At 44.4% G+C, this 24,603-nt stretch overlaps 1 protein-coding gene across 1 annotated transcript in view; it reads right to left on the reverse strand.

The window, feature by feature from the left end:
- Nucleotides 1–1,346: 1,346 nt before the first annotated feature.
- Nucleotides 1,347–24,603, reverse strand: part of CPNE2 (copine 2) — a 181,984-nt gene continuing 158,727 nt past the window's right edge. Inside the window, exons 12-16 of the mRNA XM_040329167.1 lie at nt 11,169–11,223; nt 7,351–7,402; nt 4,454–4,587; nt 2,701–2,937; nt 1,347–1,523 (exon numbers count right to left, since the gene is read on the reverse strand). Of these exons, the coding sequence (XP_040185101.1) occupies nt 1,416–1,523; nt 2,701–2,937; nt 4,454–4,587; nt 7,351–7,402; nt 11,169–11,223 (586 nt within the window). The 3' untranslated portion in view covers nt 1,347–1,415. The remainder of the gene's footprint in view (nt 1,524–2,700; nt 2,938–4,453; nt 4,588–7,350; nt 7,403–11,168; nt 11,224–24,603) is intronic.

The raw sequence follows: 24,603 nt of genomic DNA on the forward strand, positions 1-24,603 counted from the left end.
CCAGCGGACAAATATTCCTGGGCTTGTTTTAAAACAGTCCGCTGGAATCCTGCCCGCTCGGACATGTTCGGACGTCTGTACAGACCTACCGTACATGTCCGAGCGCCCGCCATCCCTCGCATGCGTCGAATGACTTTGACGCATGCGTGGAAGCATTTAACTGGCAGGCCCGCCCACGTCGCCGCGTCATCGTCGCGGCGACACCGCGGACACGCCCCGCGTATTGTTTACGCGCGGATTTCTGTACGATGGTTAGTACAGCCATCGTACAGAAATCCCCGGCCAGACATGTACGGTGAAAACGGTCCGGCGGACCGCTTTCATCGTACATGTTTGGTCGTCTGTACACGGCCTAAGGCCTCGTACAGACGAGCAAACATGTACGATGAAAACGGTCCGCCGGACCGTTTTCAGTGTACATGTCTGCCCGGGGATTTCTGTATGATGGCTGTACACACCATCATACAGAAATCCGCGCATACTCGATACGCGGCGACGAGGCCGCGCCGTCGCGGTGACGATGACGCGGCGACGTGCGTGGCCCTGCCAGTTCAATGCTTCCACGCATGCGTCAAAGTCATTCGACGCATGCGAGGGATGGCGGCCGCTCGGACATGTACGGTAGGTCTGTACAGACGACCGAACATGTCCGACGGGCAGGATTCCCGGCGGGCAAATGTACGCTGGAATCCTGTCCGCTCGGGCCTACACACGGACCAGTTTCAGCAGACATGTTCGGTCGTGTGTACGGGGCCTAAGACCCCTTTCATACTGGTGCCGTCCCGAGCGTCGGCGGTAAAATAGCAGTAAAACGTTTTAAGCCCCGCTAGCGGCCGAGAAAGGGTTAAAACCGCCTGCAATGCACCGCTGCTAAAAAATGTTTTCTAAGTGCAATAAAACAAATAGTTAAGAGCACAAATGTGAACGAGCCTTTCCTCACAGACACAGCTAAAAACATCCCATCCTTTGAAATGTGTTTCTATTGAGCTGAATAATTTCAGGACTGCATCAGGGGTAAATCCGAAGCAAAAGAACAAACCACAAAGCACTAGAAGAGGCCGTGACTGATGTAAGATGTCTGCCACAAATGTAACACACAACTAGAATTCTCCTGGGAAAGGCCATCCTGAAGACAAGAATACCTGGAGAGCCACAGAACACCATGGTAATTATAGCAGCAATCCTTGCCAGAGCTTTGTGAAGTCTCAGATTGTCACAGTGACCTCTGGCATTAAAAATAGGATTAAAAAAAAAAAAAAAGAATACAATGGCTTTAATACTACAGAGAAGGTGTCCATATCTGACCCCCCCTCCCCCGATAGACATTTTTACACTGCTGAGACAGATTGCTGGTTTTATAATGTAACAAGTTTAATTCACAGGCTTCCTGCCATATGGGCTGAAGGCTCACAAAGTTATACACCCTCAGCCTTGGTGGGAGGCAGGTTGTGGTTCTTGAAGTAATCCACTACTTGTTGGGGAAGCTCTGCGAGAACCGCTTTGGCCAGAGTTTCCTTCGGAGCCTGAGGAGCAAAAAGATAGAAAGACAATTACACATGTAATCACGAGTGTTCAATGCAGCTTTTGAGGCCCTCAAACATCCACTGGAGCCATAGAAAATGCTTACTAATAGACCTGAGCCTAGAGGTGGGGTTTCTTTGTAGTGTTTGTTATTACATTGTACAGTGGAACCTCGGATTACGAGCATAATTCGTTCCAGGAGAATGCTCGTAATCCAAAGTACTCGCATATCAATGGTAGGTTTCCCCATTGAAGTCAATGGAAACGAAAATAATTTGTTCCGCATTGACCATTGACTTCAATAGGATGCAATACCGCATGCGGCCAGAAGCGGGGGGCGCTGGAGAGCCTCAGAAACAAACGAAAAGGCCCGAGGACACTTCGGCTGACCTCCGTAAACCTTGTAAAGACTTCCTACCCGAGATTTGCCGAGCCGTGCTGTCCTCTGGCTTTTCCGTGCATTTCCAAACAGCGTCAATTGGCTGCGATCGGCGACGTTTGGCTCTGCTCGGCTCCGGGGCCCCCCCACCGCAGGCCAAAAGCGGCACTGCATACAGATTTGCTACTTGGTTGAGGTACCTGCATAACACCATTGATCTTTTTAGTCATCTGTACAGGTGGCATCTGGCCACCACTGTAAGTGACATTCTTCACACTGGCCACCAATGAACTGGTTTTAGCAGGGGTTTACTGAAGGTCCCTCTGGGGTAAAACAATCAAGAAAGGCTGGTCCTGGTATTATATTAGAGAGCAAGGGTGTAGTACCAGCTGTAAATGGTAGTGGATGTCTGCTTATAGTGGATTTGTTGGAGTTGAGAGGAACACCACAAAAAACTCTCACAATCAGCTGACAGGGTATGTGTTCAACAGTCTAATTTCTACCGTAATTTCATGGCATAGTCACTTTTACCCTTTAGATCAGATGTTTTAGATCTGCAAAATTTACCATAGCATGACTGCAATAACTAGATTGCTTGTGTATCGAAACTGTACATTGCCCAAATCAAGTTTAGATGCCAACCAATAGTGACAAAGAAAGACAAAATATTGACCTCCTGTCATAATTAATGAGAGATCTACTCATCTATGTCCACACCATAAACATGGATTGGTATATAATAATTATAGATATGAGTCTTGTTGGGCTCTATAATACTGACATAAACATGGTCTACTTACATTACGAAACTCCCGAAATGGCACAAACTGTACAATATCCCGCGATGCTTCCTCTCCGGTATGAGATCGGAGTACTCTGTTATCCCCATCAAGAAACTCCATGGCGGAAAAGTCTGCGTTCCCCACCCCGATGATGATAATGGACATGGGCAGCTTAGAGGCTTGTACAATGGCATGTCTTGTTTCATCCATGTCACTAATGACACCATCCGTTATGATGAGAAGGGTGAAGTATTGCTGGAAAATAAAATACACAGAGGTTTGTATGACCCTAGCTGTCACTAGAATTTCCAAAGCTGACAGTGAGAAATGTATAATGTCAATTGTCATTTATAGCAGTTTTTATACTCATGCAGAAAAAAAGTATTTGGAGACATTTTCTTCATTACATTTGGCGAGCCATGTATTCCTATGAGTGTACCTTTGAGTGCTATTTGATCCTGCTGTTAAAATAAACCTTACACCCTAACCCTTGTTTTTGTATTTATTTTTTATTTGTATTTCTCTTTCTCTTCAGTCCTCCTCTTGCACCTTCCTCTGCTTAGCTATCCTCACCAACCCTTTTAAAATAAGGGCTCGCAGTACTCAGAGTTACTATAGATATATGATGGGAAGAACTGTAGTCTTGATCCATACACCTGAATTTAAATCTGTTCTTCTTATTACTTTCCTTTAAATATGGGACTCACTTCCCACTCTTAAATCATCTATGGACATTATATTTGCAGAATTCAAATCACCCTCAAAGCGCATCGGGATCCTACGGGGTAAATGACCGCGCTATATCAAGATGCCACTCAACTCAACTCAGAACGTTCAGTTTACCATTAATAACTAGAAAATGCATTTCCTGCAGAAAATGTGTGGGAATGCTAAATAGCTGAATTGCTAAGCCCACACCAAAGCCATTCACCATAACCACTACACTATCTTTAGGACATACAAGAAGTGTTCCTTCAGTACTTATAAAGCCTCTTTTTGATCATTAAAGGGGTTGTAAAGGTAAAAAATGTTTCCCTAAATAGCTTCCTTTACCTTGGTGCAGTCCTCTTTCACTTACCTCATCCTTTGATTTTGCCTTTAAATGTCCTTATTTCTTCTGAGAAATCCTCACTTCCTGTTCTTCTGTCTGTAACTCCACACAGTAATGCAAGGCTTTCTCCCTGGTGTGGAGAAAGCCTCTTGAGGGGGGAGGGGGCGGGCAGGATGCCCACTTACACACAGCTCCTTTCTCTATCTGCAAAGTAGAGAGTGTCCTGACTTGCCTGGTCGCCCCCTCCCCCCTCAAGAGGTTTTCTCCACACCAGGTAAGTGAAGGAGGACTGCACTGAGGTAAAGGAAGCTATTTAGGGGGAAAAAATTTACCTTTACAACCCCTTTAATCCCCACACCTAATAAGTGAGAGAACCCTTCAAACAAACCTTAATAAATCCACAACAGTACATGCTATAGAAACAGCGACTTCACCGTTGGAGACATACGGCCTTTGTGAACGTATCGGTATGAAATTTATATTGATAAACTTAAAAATGTGGTTTAAAAATGCATGGAAAATATGATCTTGATGATTTTTAAGCATCCATGCTTAAAAAATAAGATATTGTTTGCAAGGTAATCCATATCTGAAATTTTGCACTGAAATAGAAAATAGCACAACCTGAAAAAATATGTTCTGTTCAGTTCTAGGTTTGCTTTAAATTGGCTGTTTTATTTGTTAGGAAATCTGCCACTGGTTACTGAATATTGTACTTACTGCTGCTGCGTCTTGAGTCGTTGCTTGTGTTGCAAACCGAGCCACATGGTTGATTATTGGGGAGAAGTTGGTTGGTCCATAGAAGCGTATGTGCGGGAGGCAAGCAGAATATGCTTCTATAATGCCTTCAACTCCTATAAGAAAAATGCACAAACAACTATAATTTCTTCAGAAATTTAAATTTTTAGTAGCTAAGTAAAATCAAACAGCGATTGCTGTCTAAGGCCCCGTACACACGACAGAGGAACTCGACGTGCTTGGCACGTCGAGTTCCTCGTCTCGTTTTGGGATGAAGCCGCCGAGGAGCTCGGCGGGCCGCCTTCTCCTATAGAACAACGCGGCCAACGAGAAAATAGAGAACATGTTCTCTATTTTCTCGTCGAGCTCCTCGGCGGCTCCATCGAGCCAAAACTGTACAGACGACAGAGATTCTCGGCAGAATCCGGGTTTTGACCGAGTTTCTCGGCGAATTCTGCTGAGAATCTCTGTCGTGTGTACGAGGCCTAAGATACATTACAGCGGGAGTAATAAACCCAAGAATATAATATAATATAATAAGAGCCAGTGTCAATGTGCTTCTCCCAGTGGGGGCCCGTCCATATGAGGCGCTGCCCCCCCTAATCCATGCGCCCGCCCCCTAATATACATGCGGGTCGCCAGACACATGGATTAGATTTTTTTTTTTTTTTTTACAAGCACGTGATTAGAGCCAAAAGTTCTAATAGGCTTCAAAAAAGGATGGGCTCGGGGCGCAGAACACTACGCCCCAAGCACACCTAGTTGTGTGACAATAATTAATATTCGCTATTGTCTTCCTGATTCTTCTCCTGGCCAATCAGGAAGCAGGTCCTGAGACCTTTCACCCAATTGGCAGAGAGGAGAAGCGATCCTATTGGCCGCCGAGGAGGAGGAAGGGACGTAGGGGAAGCCGCCGTGAAGCACCAGGAGGAGGAGACGGTGGCGGATGGATTGTTTGCCGCCCACCAAAAAAATATACCACCAGCCGCCACTGCTTCTCACACTTGTCACATGATTCTGTGCAATCATCCTTGAGAATTACAGATAAAAGCATTCAAAACCTAAGTATTGTGATTTAGCTCATAGACATAGCAGTCAGAAAGCACTCCTCATTTTCAACACAGAGGAGTCTCACTGTCCTAGCTGCATTCTTTAGTAAAATGAAAAACAAATTCTAACAGACAGGGTGATAATTGTACCGCTTTTGGTACGTAATTCAAGACAGAATCATACCGGCGGTATGATTCTGTCTTGAATTACGTACCAAAAGCGGTACAATTATTTTGCAAGGAAATTTGGTGATTTGTACTGTAGGCCTGTATCTTTTAGGAATAACTCACTTAAATCTGACCAAACAAGAGTCTAATTTGCATCCCGGGTATGACATTTAAAAAAAAAAAAAAAATTATAAATTATAATATAATAAATAATTATAAATAATTATAACAAATAATAATATAATTATAATAAAAATTATTCAATAATGTAATCAACTCAAAAGCACTGAAATTTGCTCAGTTGCAGAATTGTCGCTGTCATTATTATTTTTTTTTTATGACGGATTTCCCCACAAATCGCTATCGCACATTTCTGCAAGTGATTATAATTTATTATCGCTGTTTTCTAGCTGATCTAAAACCATTTTTGACATAAAGGGACACTTTTGGACAATCTACAGTTTGCAGGCAGAAAGAACAGTTTTTATTATATAAAAGTACATGTAGGGCACTGGGCAGACCACTAGGGACAAGGGGGGGGGGGTGTATTTTTTACATACAGTACTGTAATCTATAAGATTACAGTATACTGTATGTATTGTGTTTGTTTACTTTTTTGAATTTGGCGCCGTTCTCCGCCCCCGTGCGTCGTAACGTCGCAGGGAACGGAGATCGGCGGCACACGGGGAGACTGTGAATCGAGCGAGGAGGACCCGCTCGCTCACACAGCAGGGTGGCATCGCTGGATCCAGGGACAAGGTAAGTAACTTGCCTGTGGATCCAGCGAGAAGGTAAGCCGCGCCGCTGCACACTCTGCACGTCCACCCCGAGCGTGACTCGGGGATACCGATCCTAACATTGAAAACCCACCCCGAGTCACGCTCGGGTTTACCGCTAAGGGGGTTAAAGAGAAAAGTAGACCTGAAGTACGAAGGTCTCTGTGAGAGTAGTAGATTATGAGAGATATAAAACAATTGTGTAGGACAGGGATATGCAATTAGCGGACCTCCAGCTGTTTCAAAACTACAAGTCCCAACATGCCTCTGCCTCTGGATGTCATGCTTGTGGCTGTCAGTCTTGCTATGCCTCATGGGAATTGTAGTTCTGCAACAGCTGGAGGTCCGCCAATTGCATATCCCTGGTGTAGGATTTAGTATCTATCCAACAATCAATTTTTTTTCTTAGGCCCCTTCCACACGGGGATGGATCCATTGCAGCGGTCCACCAGCCCAGCGGGAGATCTCTCCGTTGACCTTCGCTGAGCCGGCGGATGACAGGTCCCTCTCTGCCCACTGAGTGGGGAGGGGCTTGTTGAGCGCCGCTGCTTTTCTATGGAGAGATCAGACGAAAACGGACAGCATGTCTGTTTTCATCAGATCTCACCCGATCCTATCCGCCAGGATGGATGGCGACGTATCGCTATACGTCTGATTTTAGCGGATCGGATATGGTCACCGCTGACATCCGACGCTCCATAGAGCTGTATGGCACGCCCATTCAGGTCCGCTGAAAAAACTGACAGGCGGACCTAATCGGTCCACCCATGTGAAAGGGGCCTTAGGGTGGTTTAAAAGAATGAATAACAGGCAGATGTCATCTTTGAATGTCACAGTATGCAAAACTTTGTAAAACCTTCACTACAAGAGACAAACATGAACTCACCTGAGCAGAACGGGCTTGTAGGATTAAAGTTGATAGCAAATTCATGAGACACCTGAAATATAAAGCATTCTTCTGATTAGGCCGCAGACCAGTGACACTCGATAACATGCTAACCACTATATGATAAAAGGAATGCAAACAGTACTATTCTAATTCTACCTTCTGCTTCTCATACATTTTCTAGATAATGTGAACATATGAATATGGCAGTATGTATGTGACTACAAGTATTGCAAATAACAAATACAGCGTTAATGTCCGAGTGATTTTTGTACCCCAATAAATATTTACACATGTAACAATCAGCATTAAAGCGGAGTTCCGGGCTAAATTGAGACTAGTAGGTAGATTCACAGAGATCGGCTTTAACTTACGGCGGCGTAGCTTAGTGTGTTTAGGCTACGCCGCCGTAAATTAGCTATGCAAGTACATGATTCTCAATGTACTTGCCTGTTAAGTTACGACGGCGTAGCCTAAATCGGCCGGTGTAAGGGCGCCTCATTCAAATTTGTTGGAGGGGGGAGTGTTTTATGTCAATGGGGCTTGACCTCACGTTTTTTACGTTTTTATAAACTGCGCATGCGCCGGGCGCCTACATTTCCCAGAGTGCATTGCGGCTAAGTACGCCGCACGGGCCTATTGATTTGGACGTGGACGTAAACGACGTAAATCGCGATTCACGGACGACTTACGCAAACAACGTAAAAAATTTGAATTTGCGACGCGGGAACGACGGCCATACTTGACATTACTATTCCAATAGGGCCTAGCTCTAACTTTACGTGGCCTATCTCTTACGTAAACGGCGTAAAAGTACTGCGTCGGCCGGGCGTACGTTCGTGAATCGGCGTATCACCTCATTTACATATTCTACGCCGACCGCAATGGAAGCGCCACCTAGCGGCCATCCGAAATATTGCAATCTAAGATAGGGCGGCGCAAGCCGTTCTATCTTAGATATGTTTAAGCGTATCTCTGTTTGAGAATACACTTAAACATAAGTCGGCATAGATTCTGAGTTAGGTCGACTTATCTACTGATAAGTCGGCCTAACTCTACCTGAATCTACCTATAGGTCTTAATCAATTGAGCAAAAAAAATCTCCTCATTTGCATCGGCCTATCCTCCTCCCCCCCTGCTGCCTTTTGGGACCTCTGTGTGTCCCAGAAGACGATAGGGACATTCAGAAAGTGTAGCGCGACTCGCGCATTCGCAGTAGGAAACCTGCTGTGAAACCTGAAGGATTCACTGCCAGTGGTCCCTAAGGCCCCATTCACACGAGGCGGACTCCGTCGCTACGGAGTCCGCCTGCTCCCGCCAGCTCAGCGGGAGATCAGTCCGCAGATTTCCGCTAAGCTGGCAGTTGACAAGCTCTTCTCTGCTTACTGAGCAGGGAGGGACTTGTGCAGCGCCGCTGATTCCTATGGAGCGATCTGATGAAAACAGACTGCATGTCCGTTTTCATCAGATCTCACCCGATCCGATCCGCCATGGATGGATATGGACGTATCGCCATACGTCTGATTTTGGCGGATCGGATGTCAGCGGACATGTTTCTTCTATCTATGGGAAGGCTGGTTGTACTGAAGTTGATTCATCAATCAACTTCAGTACAACCGGCCTGTCTAATTTTTTGCATGCGACGACTGCCTGAGCTATATCCACCAGCACTGACCATTGTATTCTGCTGGCACGGAAGGCTCCCCATGCACCCTGCCCGCAGAACACAATAGCGTTGACTGTGTTAATGGGAAATCCAGCAATTTTCTTTCCTTCCCCCCATAGAAGGAAAATTGCATAATCTATGGGCTGCTTAAAGTGTTACTAAACCCAGGACCCTGCATTCACTATATCTGGTCTCCCACACTACACAGAACACAGAAATGCAATTATTTTGCTAAATACCTTTTTTCAATAGCAGTATATAGCAGTCTTATGATTTCTATCAGGCCTTGTACACACGAGCAGACATGTCCGCTGAAAACGGTCCGCGGACTGTTTTCAGCGGACATGTCTGCTGGGAGCTTTTGGTCTGATGTGTGTACACACCATCAGACCAAAATCCCCGCGGACAGAGAACGCGGTGACGTAGACGACACCGACGTTCTCTGACACGGAAGGTCAATGCTTCCACGCATGCGTCGAATCAATAAATAAATAAAAACCGGAAGTGCGTGGCTGTGCGTGCGTGCCCGGATACCGCCTCGACGTCACGTTTCAGTTAAACCAAGTACGCTTCCTGATGACGGTTTAACTGAAACGTGACGTCGAGGCGGTATCCGGGCACGCACGCACAGCCACGCACTTCCGGTCTTACTGGTTGATGGACAGCTAGCGGTGGAACGCACGCTAGCAGACCAGGACGCGGCCATCTCTAATCCTGTTCTATTATCCCTACAAAACCCACAGCCTCAGTGCCGGGACATGGGCACCAGCAACAGTAAGAGGCCATTTGGCATTTGTATTTTAATTTTCATTTATTAAATGGTTTTACGCTATGGTGGCATCTCCTCTTAATTTTTTTGGTACACCATCTGCTGCAATCGTGACACTGGAACCCAATGAGAGCCTGCTGATTCATATCATTATTAAGCCTTATTGACCATATTTTAAGTAATCTGGTCAACACCGTGTGGTAAGGAGCCATCCATTATTATTCTGGTGACCTATAGGTGAAGGCGGATCACTTCTTTCTTGCACTTTGTCTGAAGAGCTATCAGCACTTTGCATTTGCACTTTATCCCTGCAATTTGGGATAGCACTTGGACTTGATCCAATTCATTTGCACTTAATGGGCCAAATCCTCAGCCAGCGGGCGTAACGTAATTTTTCCTATTTTCCTATTTAAGTTACACCGCCGCAAAATTTCTACCTAAGTGCCCGATCCACAAAGCACTTACCTAGAAATTTTGAGCGGTGTAACTTAAATCCGTCCGGCGCAAGGCGTTCCTCTTCTCCAGGGGGCGATTCCCATTTAAATGAGGCGCGCTCCCGCACCGGCCGTACTGCGCATGCTCGTGACGTAATTTTCCCGACGTGCATAGCGCGAAATTACGTTACGTCGGGGTTGTGGATAGCGACGGGACAATAAAGTTGCGTCGGGTAAAAAAAAAGATACGGCGCCAAAAAATTTTTTTTAAATAAAATAAAAATCGCGTCGCTAGCAAGAAAGGTCTGTTTTTACAAGGTGTAAACAGTTTACACTTTGTAAAAGCAGCGTTTGCAAAATAAAACTTACGGAGAAAAAACGAAGCTGAAAACAGCAGTTACTCCGTCGTATCTCTTTTGAGGATTAGGCCCAATGTTTTTTGATGGACTTTTTATTTCACATTATTTGGCACAATTGTATTTATATATCAACTGCTATTATCTGTAATGTATTCGCATAGATTTGGGTATATGGTTAGACTGTGTATCACTTCAATCCTATTGTGACACATAATCCATTATTTAATTTTAGCGCCCCTCACTTTAACCGCAAAATATATGTAAGTCAGTCACCTGATTTTATTTTGGGAGCAGCTTCACTTAGTTAGTCACTTGGTATATCAAGTTTTTAATTAGTGTAATTATTTTGGCGCGAGTTTTCTTTTCTTTCATAGTATTTAAACTTTACCTGCGCAATAAAGGTAACTATTTGCTATCCATGCAATTCTTATAATGTGCAAATCTCTTGCTAACAGCAAAGTGTCAATCCAAATGTGCAATACATGTTATAAGGTGCAATATAGTGTGTGTCTGCTTTAACCATCTACTTGCAGTGCAATTCTTCCAAACATACTATTACATTATGACATAATGAGGGAAAATGATGTTACCTTCCAGTCTGGAGGCAGCTGTGCACCAAATCCTAATGCTGGAAATAGTTTATCTCTACAAATACAAGAAAAGAAAATGAAATAAACAAAATAAGACCACAGGAAATGTGATGCTTAGCTTTATCGCGGGATTCTATATATAATCTTACAATGCTAAAATCCTGTTTTCTAGGTGGGTGCAAAACATGTACTGCAGGATATGACAAATGTAACCATTCACATAAATCTGTCCATTACGTAATTTCATCTTCAAGTTTTCAGATACTTTATTAAAACAGCGCAAGAAAGTCCTCAGTGCTTCCTGATCAGCATTTGAAACGGACTTCCACATCTACCTGATAGCCAGTGTTAATTATGTCGACTAAAAAATTTTAGTCGACTAAATGAATACTATTTTAGTCGACTAAAACGAAAACAATTGAGATGACTAAAATACGAATAAACCTAAAGTGGCATTTTAGTCTAAAGACTAATGCCGCGTACAGACGGTCGTTTTTTGTGATGAAAAAAAAAACGACGTTTTAAATCATGAAATAAAACGACGTTTTTGAAACATCATTTTCAAAGACGAAGTTGCCTACACACCATCGTTTTTTCACAATGCTCTAGCAAAGCGAGGTTAGGTTTCACCACTTTTTTCCATTGAAGCTTGCTTCATAACTAGCTTCTGGGCTTGCGCGAGTGTAAAAACGTCGTTTTAAACGTCGTTTTTTGCTACACACGGTAAATTTCTGTGAAGTAAAAAACGACGTTTTGAAAAACGACACAAAAAATTCAAGCATGTTCGAATTTTTTTGGGGCGTTTTTTTGAAGACATAAAACAACGTTTTGCCCACACACTATCATTTTAAATGACGTTTTTTAAAACGTCGTTTTTTTTCATCACAAAAAACGACCGTCTGTATGCGGCATAAGACTAAAACTAAATTGAAATTTGACGTGAAAATTAACACTGGTCCATACCTCAATACCGTAAATAATAACATATTCGATTTTTTACTCCAGCAGTATATAATGAGTTTGGAAATTGTAGAGAAATGTTAACTAATGCATTACAATTTAATTATACCCATTAGATTTTAGACGACTAAAACGTAGGACATTTTAGTCGACTAAAATATATTGGAGATTTAGTCAGCTGGAGATTTAGCCGGCTTAAAAAAAAAAACTCATTGGAATCCATGCGTCCGGCGCCCTGCATTTAGATTAGGGGGTCGGATACTTGGATGGAGGAGTGGTACCCATGCGCCCCTAATTATTGGGCCGCCACTGCGAATACACCCACAAACTAGGGGCCAGATTCAGGTACAATTGCGGCGGCGCAACGTAACCCGTTTACGTTACACCGCCGCAAGTTTTCAGTGTTAGTGCCTGATCCACAAAGCACTTACCTGTAAACTTGCGGCGGTGTATCGTAAACACGTCCGGCGCAAGCCCGCCCAATTCAAATGGGGAGTGTACCATTTAAATTAGGCGCGCTCCCGCGCCGGACGTTCTGCGCATGCTCCGTTCGCAATTTTCCCGACGTGCTTTGCGCGAAATTACGGCGGCGCGACGTGTTTGTGAATCGCGATGTGCGTAACGTACTTACGCCGGAAAAAAAAATTCTAAATCGACGCGGGAACGACGGCCATACTTGAACATGGTGGAGTAATTTTACACCATGTTAATAGCACCCCTAACTTTGCGACAGGAAACTAAGACTTGCGCCAACGTACCGAACGCGAAAACCGTTGTGGATCGCCGTAACTACTAATTTGCATACCCAACGCTGGAAAACGACGCAAACTCCACCCAGCGGCGGCCGAGGTACTGCATCCTAAGATCCGAAGGTGTAAGTCAATTACATCTATCGGATCTTAGGGCTATCTATGCGTAACTGATTCTATGAATCAGCCGCATAGATAGGACAAGAGATACGGCGGTGTATCTGTTCTGTGAATCTGGCCCTAGGTGTCTATAGCACGCTTTAGATTTTCATTCTGCCTCCATACTGGTTTCCAACAGGTATATGAATTTGGGGCAAGCACTGCATGAGGAGGCGCACTGAGGCTGGAGTTCCCCACCAATGAAAACAGGTGTAGTGGCGTTTCCACCTTCTCAATTTCCAGCTCCACATGCTGTTCAGACTGTGAGGCTGCCGATGCCTCTGTAGAGCACAAACAGCTTGAAAAAAAGTCGGCACTCAGGATAACATCAAATAGCAGCCTTCCTTTATTAAAATATCTTGGATAACAGCTGTATAACAGCCAAGGTGTTTCGGGCGTCAATTGATTGGAAGCCATTTGACGATATCCCGAGTGCCGACTTTTCCTCAAGGAGTTCCCCATCAGGACTGCTCCCCTTGTGATTGACAGCAGGCAGTGGGTGGATTCTGCTATTGGCTATAGAATCTGGCCACTGCCTGCTGTTAATCATAAGGACAGAGCAGACACGATGGGGAACTAGCCCCTTAGCTTTACCCATTGGCCCACTATTTGCACCATTAGGACCAGATCCTCGTAGCGCGGCGCATTGTTGCGGCCGGCGTAGCGTATCTCTGATACACTACGCCGCCGTAACTTACAGCGTATTTTCCTTATCCTCAAAGAAGTTGCGCCGTAAGTTACGGCGGCGTAGTGTAATTTTGGCGGCGTAAGGGCGCGCAATTCAAATCGATGTGATGGGGGCGTGTTTTATGTAAATACGTTGTGACCCGACGTAAATGACGTTTTTTTCTGTAAGGGTATCCCAGTGCGCATGCTCAAAATTAAACCGGAACAAGCCAATGCTTACGACGGTGACGTCATTCTACACAAATCCCTATTCGCGAACAACTTACGCAAACGGCGTAAAAAATAAAAACGGCCACACTTAACATAGGATACGCCTCATATAGCAGGGGTAACTATATGCCGGAAAAAGCCGAACGCAAACGACGTAAAAAAATGCGCCGGCCGGACGTACGTTCGTGGATCGCCGTATTTAGCTAATTTGCATACTCGACGCGGAATTCGACGGAAACGCCACCTAGCGGCCAGTGGAAAAATGCACCTAAGATCCGACTGCGTACTGAGGCCCTGTACACACGACCGTGTTTCTCGGCAGAATTCATCCAGAAACTCGGTCGGAGCTGAATTCTGCCGAGAAACCTGGCGTGTGTACACTTTCGGCCGAGGAAGCCGACGAGTTCCTCGTCGAGCCAAATAGAGAACATATTCTCTATTTCCTCGTTGTTCAATGAGGAAAGTTGGCTCGCCGAGATCCTCTGCGGCTTCACACAGAACTCGACGAGCAAAACTATGAGTTTTGCCCGTCGAGTTCCTCGGACGTGTGTACGGGGCCTAAGGCCCCGTACACACAACCAGTTTCCTCGGCAGAATTCAGCTTCCGACCGAGTTTCTGGCTGAATTCTGCCGAGAAACCCGGCCGTGTGTACAATTTCGCCGAGGAAGCCGACGAGGACCTCGGCGAGGAAATAGAGAACATGTTCTCTATTTCCTCGTTGTTCTATGGGAGCTCTCGGCCCGCCGAGCTCCTCGGCGGCTTCAGGGCTGAACTGGCCGAGGAACTCGAGTTCCTCGGCCATGTGTACGGGGCCTAAGACGTACGCCTGTCGGATCGAGCCCAGATGCAGTCGTATCTTGTTTTGTAGATACAAAACAAAGATACGACGCGGGAACTTTGAAATTACGCGGCGTATCAATAGATACGCCGGCGTAATTCTTCTGTGGATCTGGCCCTCAGTTTCCAGGAGTCTGTTAACTGTGAAGCCAACCAACCAAGGACAGGAAGGGAGGGGATAGCAGTGGCAAACATGCCATTCTGTTACACAGTGTACAGAGACAGGCACTCTACCTGTCTCTGTACGCCAACTTAGTGCTGGTCTTAATTACCTCCAGTTTAGGTATCTACAAACTGGAAGTAGATCTTTTCGAATTTAGTGACACCATCATGTTTAAGGCATAACAGAGAAAATCCTTATATCATTGGAAAAACAGAAACGCCATGCAAAAAATACCATGATGGGGATTATTTCAAGAACGTCAGTACTGCCAGACAGCAGTGCCAAGTACTGAGGCACCGTGCTGCTCAGAATTCTTTCAGTGTGAACCATAACACTTGATCGTGTTTCTTCCAATACGCAATCATGTCAGCCATTATATTTTATCTTTTAGAGATTCAAACAGGCTGATCTAAAAATACACATTTAAACTGAAACCTTTGAAACATGATTATAAGAGTGGTGAACGGGAAACTACAGCAAAGTATATGAGTCCCATAGGGTAACGGCACTGGTTACCCTATGAGAGTGAAGCAAAGTAACGGAGCAATGCTTTTGGCAGCTGCAGCATTTTTGCTCCACTTATCTTATCTTTTGCACCAATTTTTTTTTGCATCAGCCTCCCATTTTATGTATTATTTTATTAAAAATGAACTATTACAGTAAAAAAAAAACTATCCCATATAAAAAATGAAGATCAAGCTCTAAAGTAATATGTTCTTCCATGTCTTCCAAACATTAATTTCTTAACAAGACTTTGCGCGATTTTCTATGTATAATTTTGTAGCTTTTAAAACATAAATTTCTGTCATTTGACAGAAATCCATTTTTCTCTCCCAGCGAGCCGCAGAAAACAAATGAGCATGTTACCGTGGTAACTGTTGTGCGGATTCTGTATTAGACTAGCCGTTTAATAGAGCCGCTGAACAAGTTTCCTGCCTAGGCTGATCCTTATATTGAGGCATGTTTTCATTGGGGGGGGATCAATAATTCCTCATTATAGAATAGTAAAGGAGACAACTGACACAAAAAGTTAAACCTTGGTGAAACACAGATTCTCCATACAAATACATCACCTGTATGACTTTCTATAACAGCAAGCCAAATCAGATAAAACAGGTGTTTAACCACTTAACCCCCGGATCATATTGCTGGTCAAAGACCAGAGCACTTTTTGCGATTCGGCACTGCGTCGCTTTAACTGACAATTGCGCGGTCGTGCGACGTGGCTCCCAAACAAAATTGGCATCCTTTTTTCCCCACAAATAGAGCTTTCTTTTGGTGGCATTTGATCACCTCTGCGGTTTTTAGTTTTTGCGCTATAAACAAAAATAGAGCGACAATTTTGAAAAAAATTAATATTTTTTACTTTTTACCATAATAAATATCCCCCAAAAATATATAAAAAAACATTTTTTTTCCTCAGTTTAGGCTGATACATATTCTTCTACATATTTTTCGTAAAAATAAAATCGCAATAAACGTTTATTGATTGGTTTGCGCAAAAGTTATAGCGTTTACAAAATAGGGGATAGTTTTATGGCATTTTTATTAATATTTTTTTTTACTAGTAATGGCGGCGATCAGCGATTTTTTCTTTTTTCATGACTGCGACATTATGACGGACACTTCGGACTCTTTTTTGCGACCATTGGCATTTTTATAGCGATCAGTGCTATAAAAATGCATTGGATTACTATAAAAATGCCACTGGCAGGGAAGGGGGTTAACACTAGGGGGCGGGGAAGGGGTTAAGTATGTTCCCTGGGTGTGTTCTAACTGTAGGGGGGGTGGCCTCACTAGGGGAAATGACTGATCACTGTTCATACATTGTATGAACAGACGGTCAGGCATTTCTCCCCCAGACAGGACCGAGAGCTGTGTGTTTACACACACAGCTCCCGGTCCCCACTCTGTAACATGCAATCGCGGGTGCCCGGCGGCGATCGGGAGTCAGGGACGAGCGGGGGGCGCGTAGAGAGCCGACGTTATTGTACGGGCTCGCGCGCAGGGGAGCCGACCTGCCGCTGTAGAACTGTGGCGGCAGGTCTTTATATAGGCATCACCGTCCCATCATGCTCTGGTAGGTACCCACGTGGTGGGTGCCTACCCACGTGCACCCACCACGTGGGTACCTGCCGGAGCATGATGGGACGGTGATGCCTATATAAATGGGATGCAAGGCGCGCTTCCATCATTACAGCGACAACAGGCGACGAGGCAACATCGGAAGAGGGGAGAAGAAGAGAAGACCCTGACGTCACAGAAGACCGCGCCGGCTGCCTGCTCGTAATTGAGCTAACACACAAACATAGCAGGCAGCCAGCGCTGAAGAAGAAGGCACCGGACATCTGCAGAAGAACCGGGGTTCGCCGAGTCAAGAGCGGAAGAGGGAAGAAGATGGAAGAAGACCCCCGGAGAGCGGAGAAGCCCCCCGGAGAGCGGAAGAAGAAACCCCCCCCCCCGGAGAGTGGAAGAAGACCCCCGGAGAGTGGAAGAAGAAGCCCCCCCTGGTAATAGAGCTAATAAAGAAGACAGGGGGGGCATCCGGAGCAGAATAATAAATTATTTTAAAAACCCTTGTGTTGTGTGTTTAATAACTTTTACTTTTTGCCTCCACTTAGGGTGGGGGGCCGGTATCTGGGGGCCCCCTTATTAAAGGGGGCTCCCAGATTCCGATAAGCCCCCGCCCGCAGACCCCGACAACCAACGGCAAGGGTTGTCGGGAAGAGGTCCTGTCCTCATCAACATGGGGACAGGGTGCTCTGGGGTGGGGGGGCCCGCAGTGCGCCCCCCTGCCCCAGAGCACCCAACCCCCCCATGTTGAGGGCATGCAGCCTGGCACGGCTCAGGAGGGGGGGGGCGCTCACTCGTCCCCACTCCCTTCCTGACCGGCCGGGTAGCGTGCTTTGGATACGGGTCTGGTATGGATTGTAGGGGGACCCCCTACGTCGATTTTTCGGCGTGGGGGGGTCTCCTTACAACCCATAACAGACCTAAGGGCCTGGTATGCTCCTGGGGGGGAACCCATGCCGGTTTTGAATTTAAAAATTGCCGTGGAGTTCTCCCTCGGGAATGCATACCAAATGCCGTCGCTTGAATGGGCCTTTACAATGTGTGACTAACTTTCCACATTATAAAACCAGCCCTAGTTTTGCGCAGGCAAATTCGAAACTTACGCAGAAATCACAATGATGAAATGCTTTGAAAATCTGCTTAAGTCCTCATTTGCATACGCAAAGCTGAATTTCAATGAGAAATGCCCCCAGTGGCGGATGCGGTACTGCATCCTAAGATCTGACCGTGTAAGTGTCTTACACATGTCAGATTTTCTGCCTAACTTTGGAAAAAGCCTTTTGAGAATCGTTTCCAAAGTTAGGCACAGGGATACGCAGGCTGAACAGCAGTTAAGTCTGCGTATCTCTTTTGAGAATCAGGCCCAATGTTCTTTCTGCCTGGAAACTTGAGAATGTCCATAGCAACCAAACAGTGTCCCTTTAGGTCAAAAGTGGTTTTAGAGCAGCTAGAAAACAGTGATAATAAATTAGAATCACTTGCAGAATTGAGCGATAGTGATTCATGGGGGAAATTCGTCATCAGACACTGAAAGTGACAACAGTGACAATTCTGCAACTCAGCACATTTCCGTGTTTTTTATTTGATTACATTATGAATACATTTTATTATTATTATTTTTGTCATAATTATTTATAGTTATTTATGATATTATCATTTATGATTTTGTGTTTCAAACTTTATCATACCCGGGATGTCTACTAGACTCTTGTTTGGACAGATTTAAGTGAGTTATTCCTAAGAATTACAGGCCTACAATGTAAAATGCCAAATTTCCATGCGAAACAATGTACCGCTTTTAGCATCAAAAATCTGACATAATCATACCGCCGGGGGGTTAAACGAAAATCGTACAATCTGGTATCGCACAAGAATTTTTTTCGTGTTTGTTCCTTCTGAAAATTTTAGACGACAGCTGTGTACTAGCGATCAGATTATTTTGCGATGGCTTTGAAAGCAGTGTATGGGGCTTTAGGGTTTAAATAAGGTACCATAATTAATGTGCATCACATTCATAAGTTTTAGTTGATTGTACTATTCAGTTTTCAGTGATAAAGTAGGGACATTTATTCCAGGGAAAGAATTATTTTTGGTGAAATCCCAAAGTAAATCAAAAGTTTTGCATTGAATAAAAGGTTCCTTTTTCTATTTTTGTTGCTAAACTTGTATTACCAAGCATGACCACCAGATGGCAAAGCAGAGACTTCGGAAAACTGTAAGCTTATCATTTAAAAACGCTAACGGTTCGGAATCAGCAGACTGATGGTGACCAAATAGACGCTTTGATACATGATTGATTTACTTTCCAATCGATCTCTCCAGATAGGAATAATCGATCTATGTTGACAACCTTAAATCATATCCCTGTTTTCACCATGCAATCTAGTAATCTGAACAATCAAAATACGATCAAATTCATGACCAAAGCATCTCAGTGCTGCCGATCGATATATTTCTGCCTTGGCAGACAAACTCCATTTGATTGAATCTGATCTCAGATCAAGTCTAAATTGATTGGAAGAGAAGTTATACAGTTGTATTCAAAATTATTCAACCCCCACTGAAATTGATTGTTTTGCCCAGTTTGACACTGATTTTGATCATTCAGTCATCCTGCTTACAATTAAATCAAAGAGGCACGTGTAGGTCAGACAAATATAACCTAACATTTATAATGAAATAACCACAAATGTATTTTCTGTGCTCACATCATTATCAGTTTTATTCAACCCCCAAGTGACATTCAATCTTAGTACTTAGTACAACATCCTTTTACAGTTATAACAGCTTTTAAACGTGAAGCATAGCTTGACACAAGTGTCTTGCAGCGATCTACGGGTATCTTCGCCCATTCGTCATGGGCAAAAGCCTCCAGTTCAGTCACATTCTTAGGCTTGCGCACTGCAACTGCTTTCTTTAAGTCCCACCAGAGGTTCTCAATCGGATTTAAGTCTGGTGACTGCGATGGCCACTCCAAAATGTTCCAGCCTTTAATCTGCAACCATGCTCTAGTGGACTTGGAGGTATGCTTGGGATCATTGTCCTGTTGAAAGGTCCAACGTCTCCCAAGCCTCAGGTTTGTGACGGACTGCATCACATTGTTATCCAATATCTCCTGGTACTGAAGAGAATTCATGGTACCTTGCACACGCTGAAGCTTCCCTGTACCTGCAGAAGCAAAACAGCCCCAAAGCATGATTGACTTCCCGCCATGCTTCACAGTAGGCAAGGTGTTCTTTTCATCATAGGCCTTGTTCTTCCTCCTCCAAACATAGCATTGATCCATGGGCCTAATTTTGTTTCATCAGTCCACAGAACACAATCCCAAAACTTCTGTGGTTTGTCCACATGACTTTTGGCATACCGCAGTCGACTCTTCTTATTCTTTGGAGACAGCAAGGGGGTGCGTCTGGGAGTTCTGGCATGGAGGCCTTCATTACGCAGTGTGCGCCGTATTGTCTGAGCAGAAACTTCAGTACCCACATCTGACAAATCTTTTCTCAGTTCCTCAGCAGTCACACGGGGACTTTTCTCCACTCTACGCTTCAGGTAGCGCACAGCAGTCGAAGTCAGCATCTTCTTTCTGCCACGACCAGGTAGCGTTTCAACAGTGCCCTTTGCCTTGAATTTGCGAATGATGCTTCCTATGGTGTCTCTTGGTATGTTTAACATCTTTGCAATCTTCTTATAGCCATTGCCCTTCCTGTGAAGAGTAATCACCTCTTCTCTTGTCTTCCTGGACCATTCTCTTGACTTCACCATGTTTGTAACCACACCAGTAAATGTCTAGAAGGAGTTGAGTATCACAGTCATTTTAAAGCTGCCTGATTGGTGCTTATTAGGCTTTATTGCTGCTCCCTGACATCCACAGGTGTTTTCAATACCGGATTGAAAACACTTCAATGAACCTCTGTTCTTCAGAGTGGTAGTCTTTAAGGGGTTGAATAATTGTGTAAATGAAGAATTCACAAAATAAACATTTACTACTGTATTACAAAACCAATTGATGTCATTTTAGTTGCATATGGTTCTTTAAGAAGTCCTTGTAGGATTTCATTCTGAATACAATTACAAATATACACTAAATTCCCTAAAACCCTTTACAGCATTGGGGGGTTGAATAATTTTGAACACAACTGTACATATTCAATTGTTTGCACCCTTACATATAGATCGATAGATCGATCCTGAATTTTCTTTGGAGTCAATCAAATCTGGGGCTGAAACAACTAACCGATTATAATTAATCATGAAAATAGTTGTCAACTATGTTATAATCAATTAGGTGGTCAGATGATTATTTGACCTGCATACAAAATGCATCATTGTTTACATTGTTTACAGTGCAGCGCTCAGTGCGCCTATCATAAATGTCAATAAGTGCCTGAGAACATGTGAATGTCTGAGGAGCAATGACTCATGGGAAATGTAGTCCTTGGCAGGAGAAGGAAGTGAGTGATTCTAAAGGCAAAAGGTTTTTTAACCTTACTATAGGGGCACGCTATACTATACTATATACTATATACTCTGAAGGCAGAAGGAGCCAGAAGAGACGGGGGGGGGGGGACTCCAGAAGAGGAGAATCAGGGCTGCTCTGTTCAAAATCATTATACAGCGCAGGTATGTATGACAAGTCTGTTGTAAAAAAAAAAAAAAAGCAAAAAAGAACTCAATGAACTACCACAGAGCTTCACAGCGCTGTGGCAGTTCATTGAGAACTACAAGGCAACAGCCGCTACGGCTGTCAGGACTAATAGTTTTCCATTTACAGATTTGTGACAGCTAGCGGGGGAGACGATTTATATTTACCTAGGTTGATAAAGCATCAGTCTGATTCTACATCTATCCCCTGCCGGTTCAAACACTGAGAACCGAGCGATATAACATCGCAGACTGCTCGGTTTCACAGCTCCCCAAGCCAGTGACTGTCAATCGCCGCTCTATGCTCTTACCCTCCTCACTCATTGGAGCGCTGTGTAGGGGCGGGAGTGGCTGGCTCAGGCCCTCATAGGCTCGCTGAGAGGCTGAGCCAGGTGCCGGTCTGGGCATATGGGCGGATCCCGACCCCAGTGTCCCGATCTTGCCCGAGTCTGGACATGCTCTGTGACGTCAGCAGACAGCAGACTTCAACCCAATGTCTGCTGAAAACGGGTCACAAGGGTGTGTTAGATTTAGAATTTATTACTATTTTATGTGATAAAAGTTTCTGACATCTCTATTGAAACATGTTAAATTTTGAAGGTTGCTGAGGAGAAGAAAAAAGGTAATTTGCCGTGTAGGTTACATCTATTCTTGAAGTTCTATGTCAAGACAATGGGTGGAGTAATGTTACTTAATATACACAAGTGGGTGTTATGTTTATGACAGTAGCATCACCTTTCTTGGAGCTATTCTAAATGTAATTATGCTTAGCTTGGCTTTTAGAACAGTATAAGAATCCATGTGGTTTGGGTAGCTAGTTAGGACCTCGGGGGTCACCCGACCCTGCAGGGAGATGGGGGTAGGAAGCCCACCCAGCAGGAAGCTTTCACTATGGAAACCCAGCATAGATCCTCCTTCTGAAACCTTATGAATTACCATCTTGCCATGTGTTACCAGCTGCCAATATGTAAGCATTGTCTTATTGCTTGTCTATCTTGAAGAATAAAGTTCGTATTTTTGAAGGAAGCCTCAAGCCTCGTACACACGACCGAGGAACTCGACGGGCGAAACACATCGTTTTCCTCGTCGAGTTCCTTGTAAGGCCCCGTACACACGACCGAGTTTCTGGGCAGAATTCAGCCAGAAACTCGGTCGGAGCTGGATTCTGGCGAGAAACTCGGTTGTGTGTACACTTTTCAGCGTGGAACCCGTCGAGGAACTCGTCGTGCCGAAAAGAGAACATGTTCTCTATTTCCTCGTTGTTCAATGAGGAAAGTCGGCCCGCCGAGCTCCTCGGTGGCTTCCACACTGAACTCGACGAGGAACTCGATGTGTTTGGCCTCGGTCGTGTGTACGGGGCCTCAGGCTGTCGAGGAACTCGACAAGGCAAGTTTCTCCTTTCCCATCGAGGAAAAAGAAGACATGCTCTCTTTTTGGCTCGACGGGATCCTCGACAGTTTCCTTGTCGAAAAATGTACACACGACCGGTTTCCTCAGCAAAAGAAAATCCCAGCAAGTTTCTTGCTGGTTTTTGCCGAGAAACTCGGTCGTGTGTACAAGTCTTGTATATTGGGAACGAAACGCCTAAAGAAAGAGACTATTGACATAACACATGACACGCATCAAAAATGTCTCCCCCTCTTCCACATTCCTCAGGGTGCAAATGAACTTCACTCCTGTGAGGAGTACAGCCAAACGAGCTTTGGCTGTACTCCTTTAAAATAAACGTTTACCAGTTAATGCAATGTATTTAAAATGATTATATCTATGTAAAAAAGTCTCAGCCTCCAGTTTTACTTTGTATAAAAGCATGTCTGACTCCCAGTTTCTTTCACTGTTTCACAGTATAAAATATGAAATTTTGAAATGTCAAAGATCTAACCCTGATTGTGCTCTCTGCCCACACCAAAGTCATTATCCTTCCCTGCATGCAGGTATAGAATTCCCTTTATAATATATAAACATTATAGAGAAATACACAAATCACTACATCGTATTACAAATATGAGCAGAATAGAAGCAATTAAAATCTGTTACATACCGTAATACTGCATCTTAATCTTATAACAACCACACAAAAAAATACCTACCTGCCTTTATCTTGGCTTTCATACAGTAAAATGTAATAAGCACTTTTTATTTACCAAGATCTATCTTATCAGCCGACTACGTAATATTTCTATGACTATTCTGATAAGGAAATTGGCATTAGACCGTGAACAGCGCAGCAGTATATTTGGAAATATGATTCCCATGTCATGTGACTGTTTAGTGAATGCTTCTGCACATAGCTGGACACACTGTGTAAAGTACACATCTTGCTTGCTTAACTTCTTCAGACCCAGAGCCATTGTAAAAAGACGGCCACAAGGTGGCTCTACAATGCCGGGAGGCCGTCTTTTTATGGCCTCGGCTCCTCCGGCCATTGGGGGGCGCGCGACGCGTCACTGAGTTGCCGATGCACGTGCCTGGCGGACGTGATGTCCGCCAGGTACCCTCGATCGGCAGTTACAGAGCCAAGGACGTGGATCTCTGTGTGTAAACACAGAGATCTACGTCCTGTCAGGGAGAGGAGACCGATGCTGTGTCCCTTGTACATAGGGACACAGATCGGTCACCTCCCCCAGTCAGTCCCCTCCCCCCACAGTAAGAATCACTCCTAGGGAACACATTTAACCCCTTCCTCGCCCCCTAGTGTTAACCCCTTTCCTACCAGTCACATTTATACAGTAATCAGTGCATATTTATAGCACTGTTCACTGTATAAATATGAAAGGTCCCAAAAATGTGTCATAAGTGTCCAATGTGTCCGCCATAATATCGCAGTCCTGACAAAAATCGCAGATAACCACCATTACTAGTAAAAAAAAAGAATAAAAAAAATGTCAGAATTCTATCCCCTATTTTGTAGCCGCTATAACTTTTGTGCAAACCAATCACTAAACACTTATTGCG

Source organism: Rana temporaria, chromosome 11 (genome assembly GCF_905171775.1).
Source record: "Rana temporaria chromosome 11, aRanTem1.1, whole genome shotgun sequence".
Classification (NCBI taxonomy): Eukaryota; Metazoa; Chordata; class Amphibia; order Anura; family Ranidae; genus Rana; species Rana temporaria.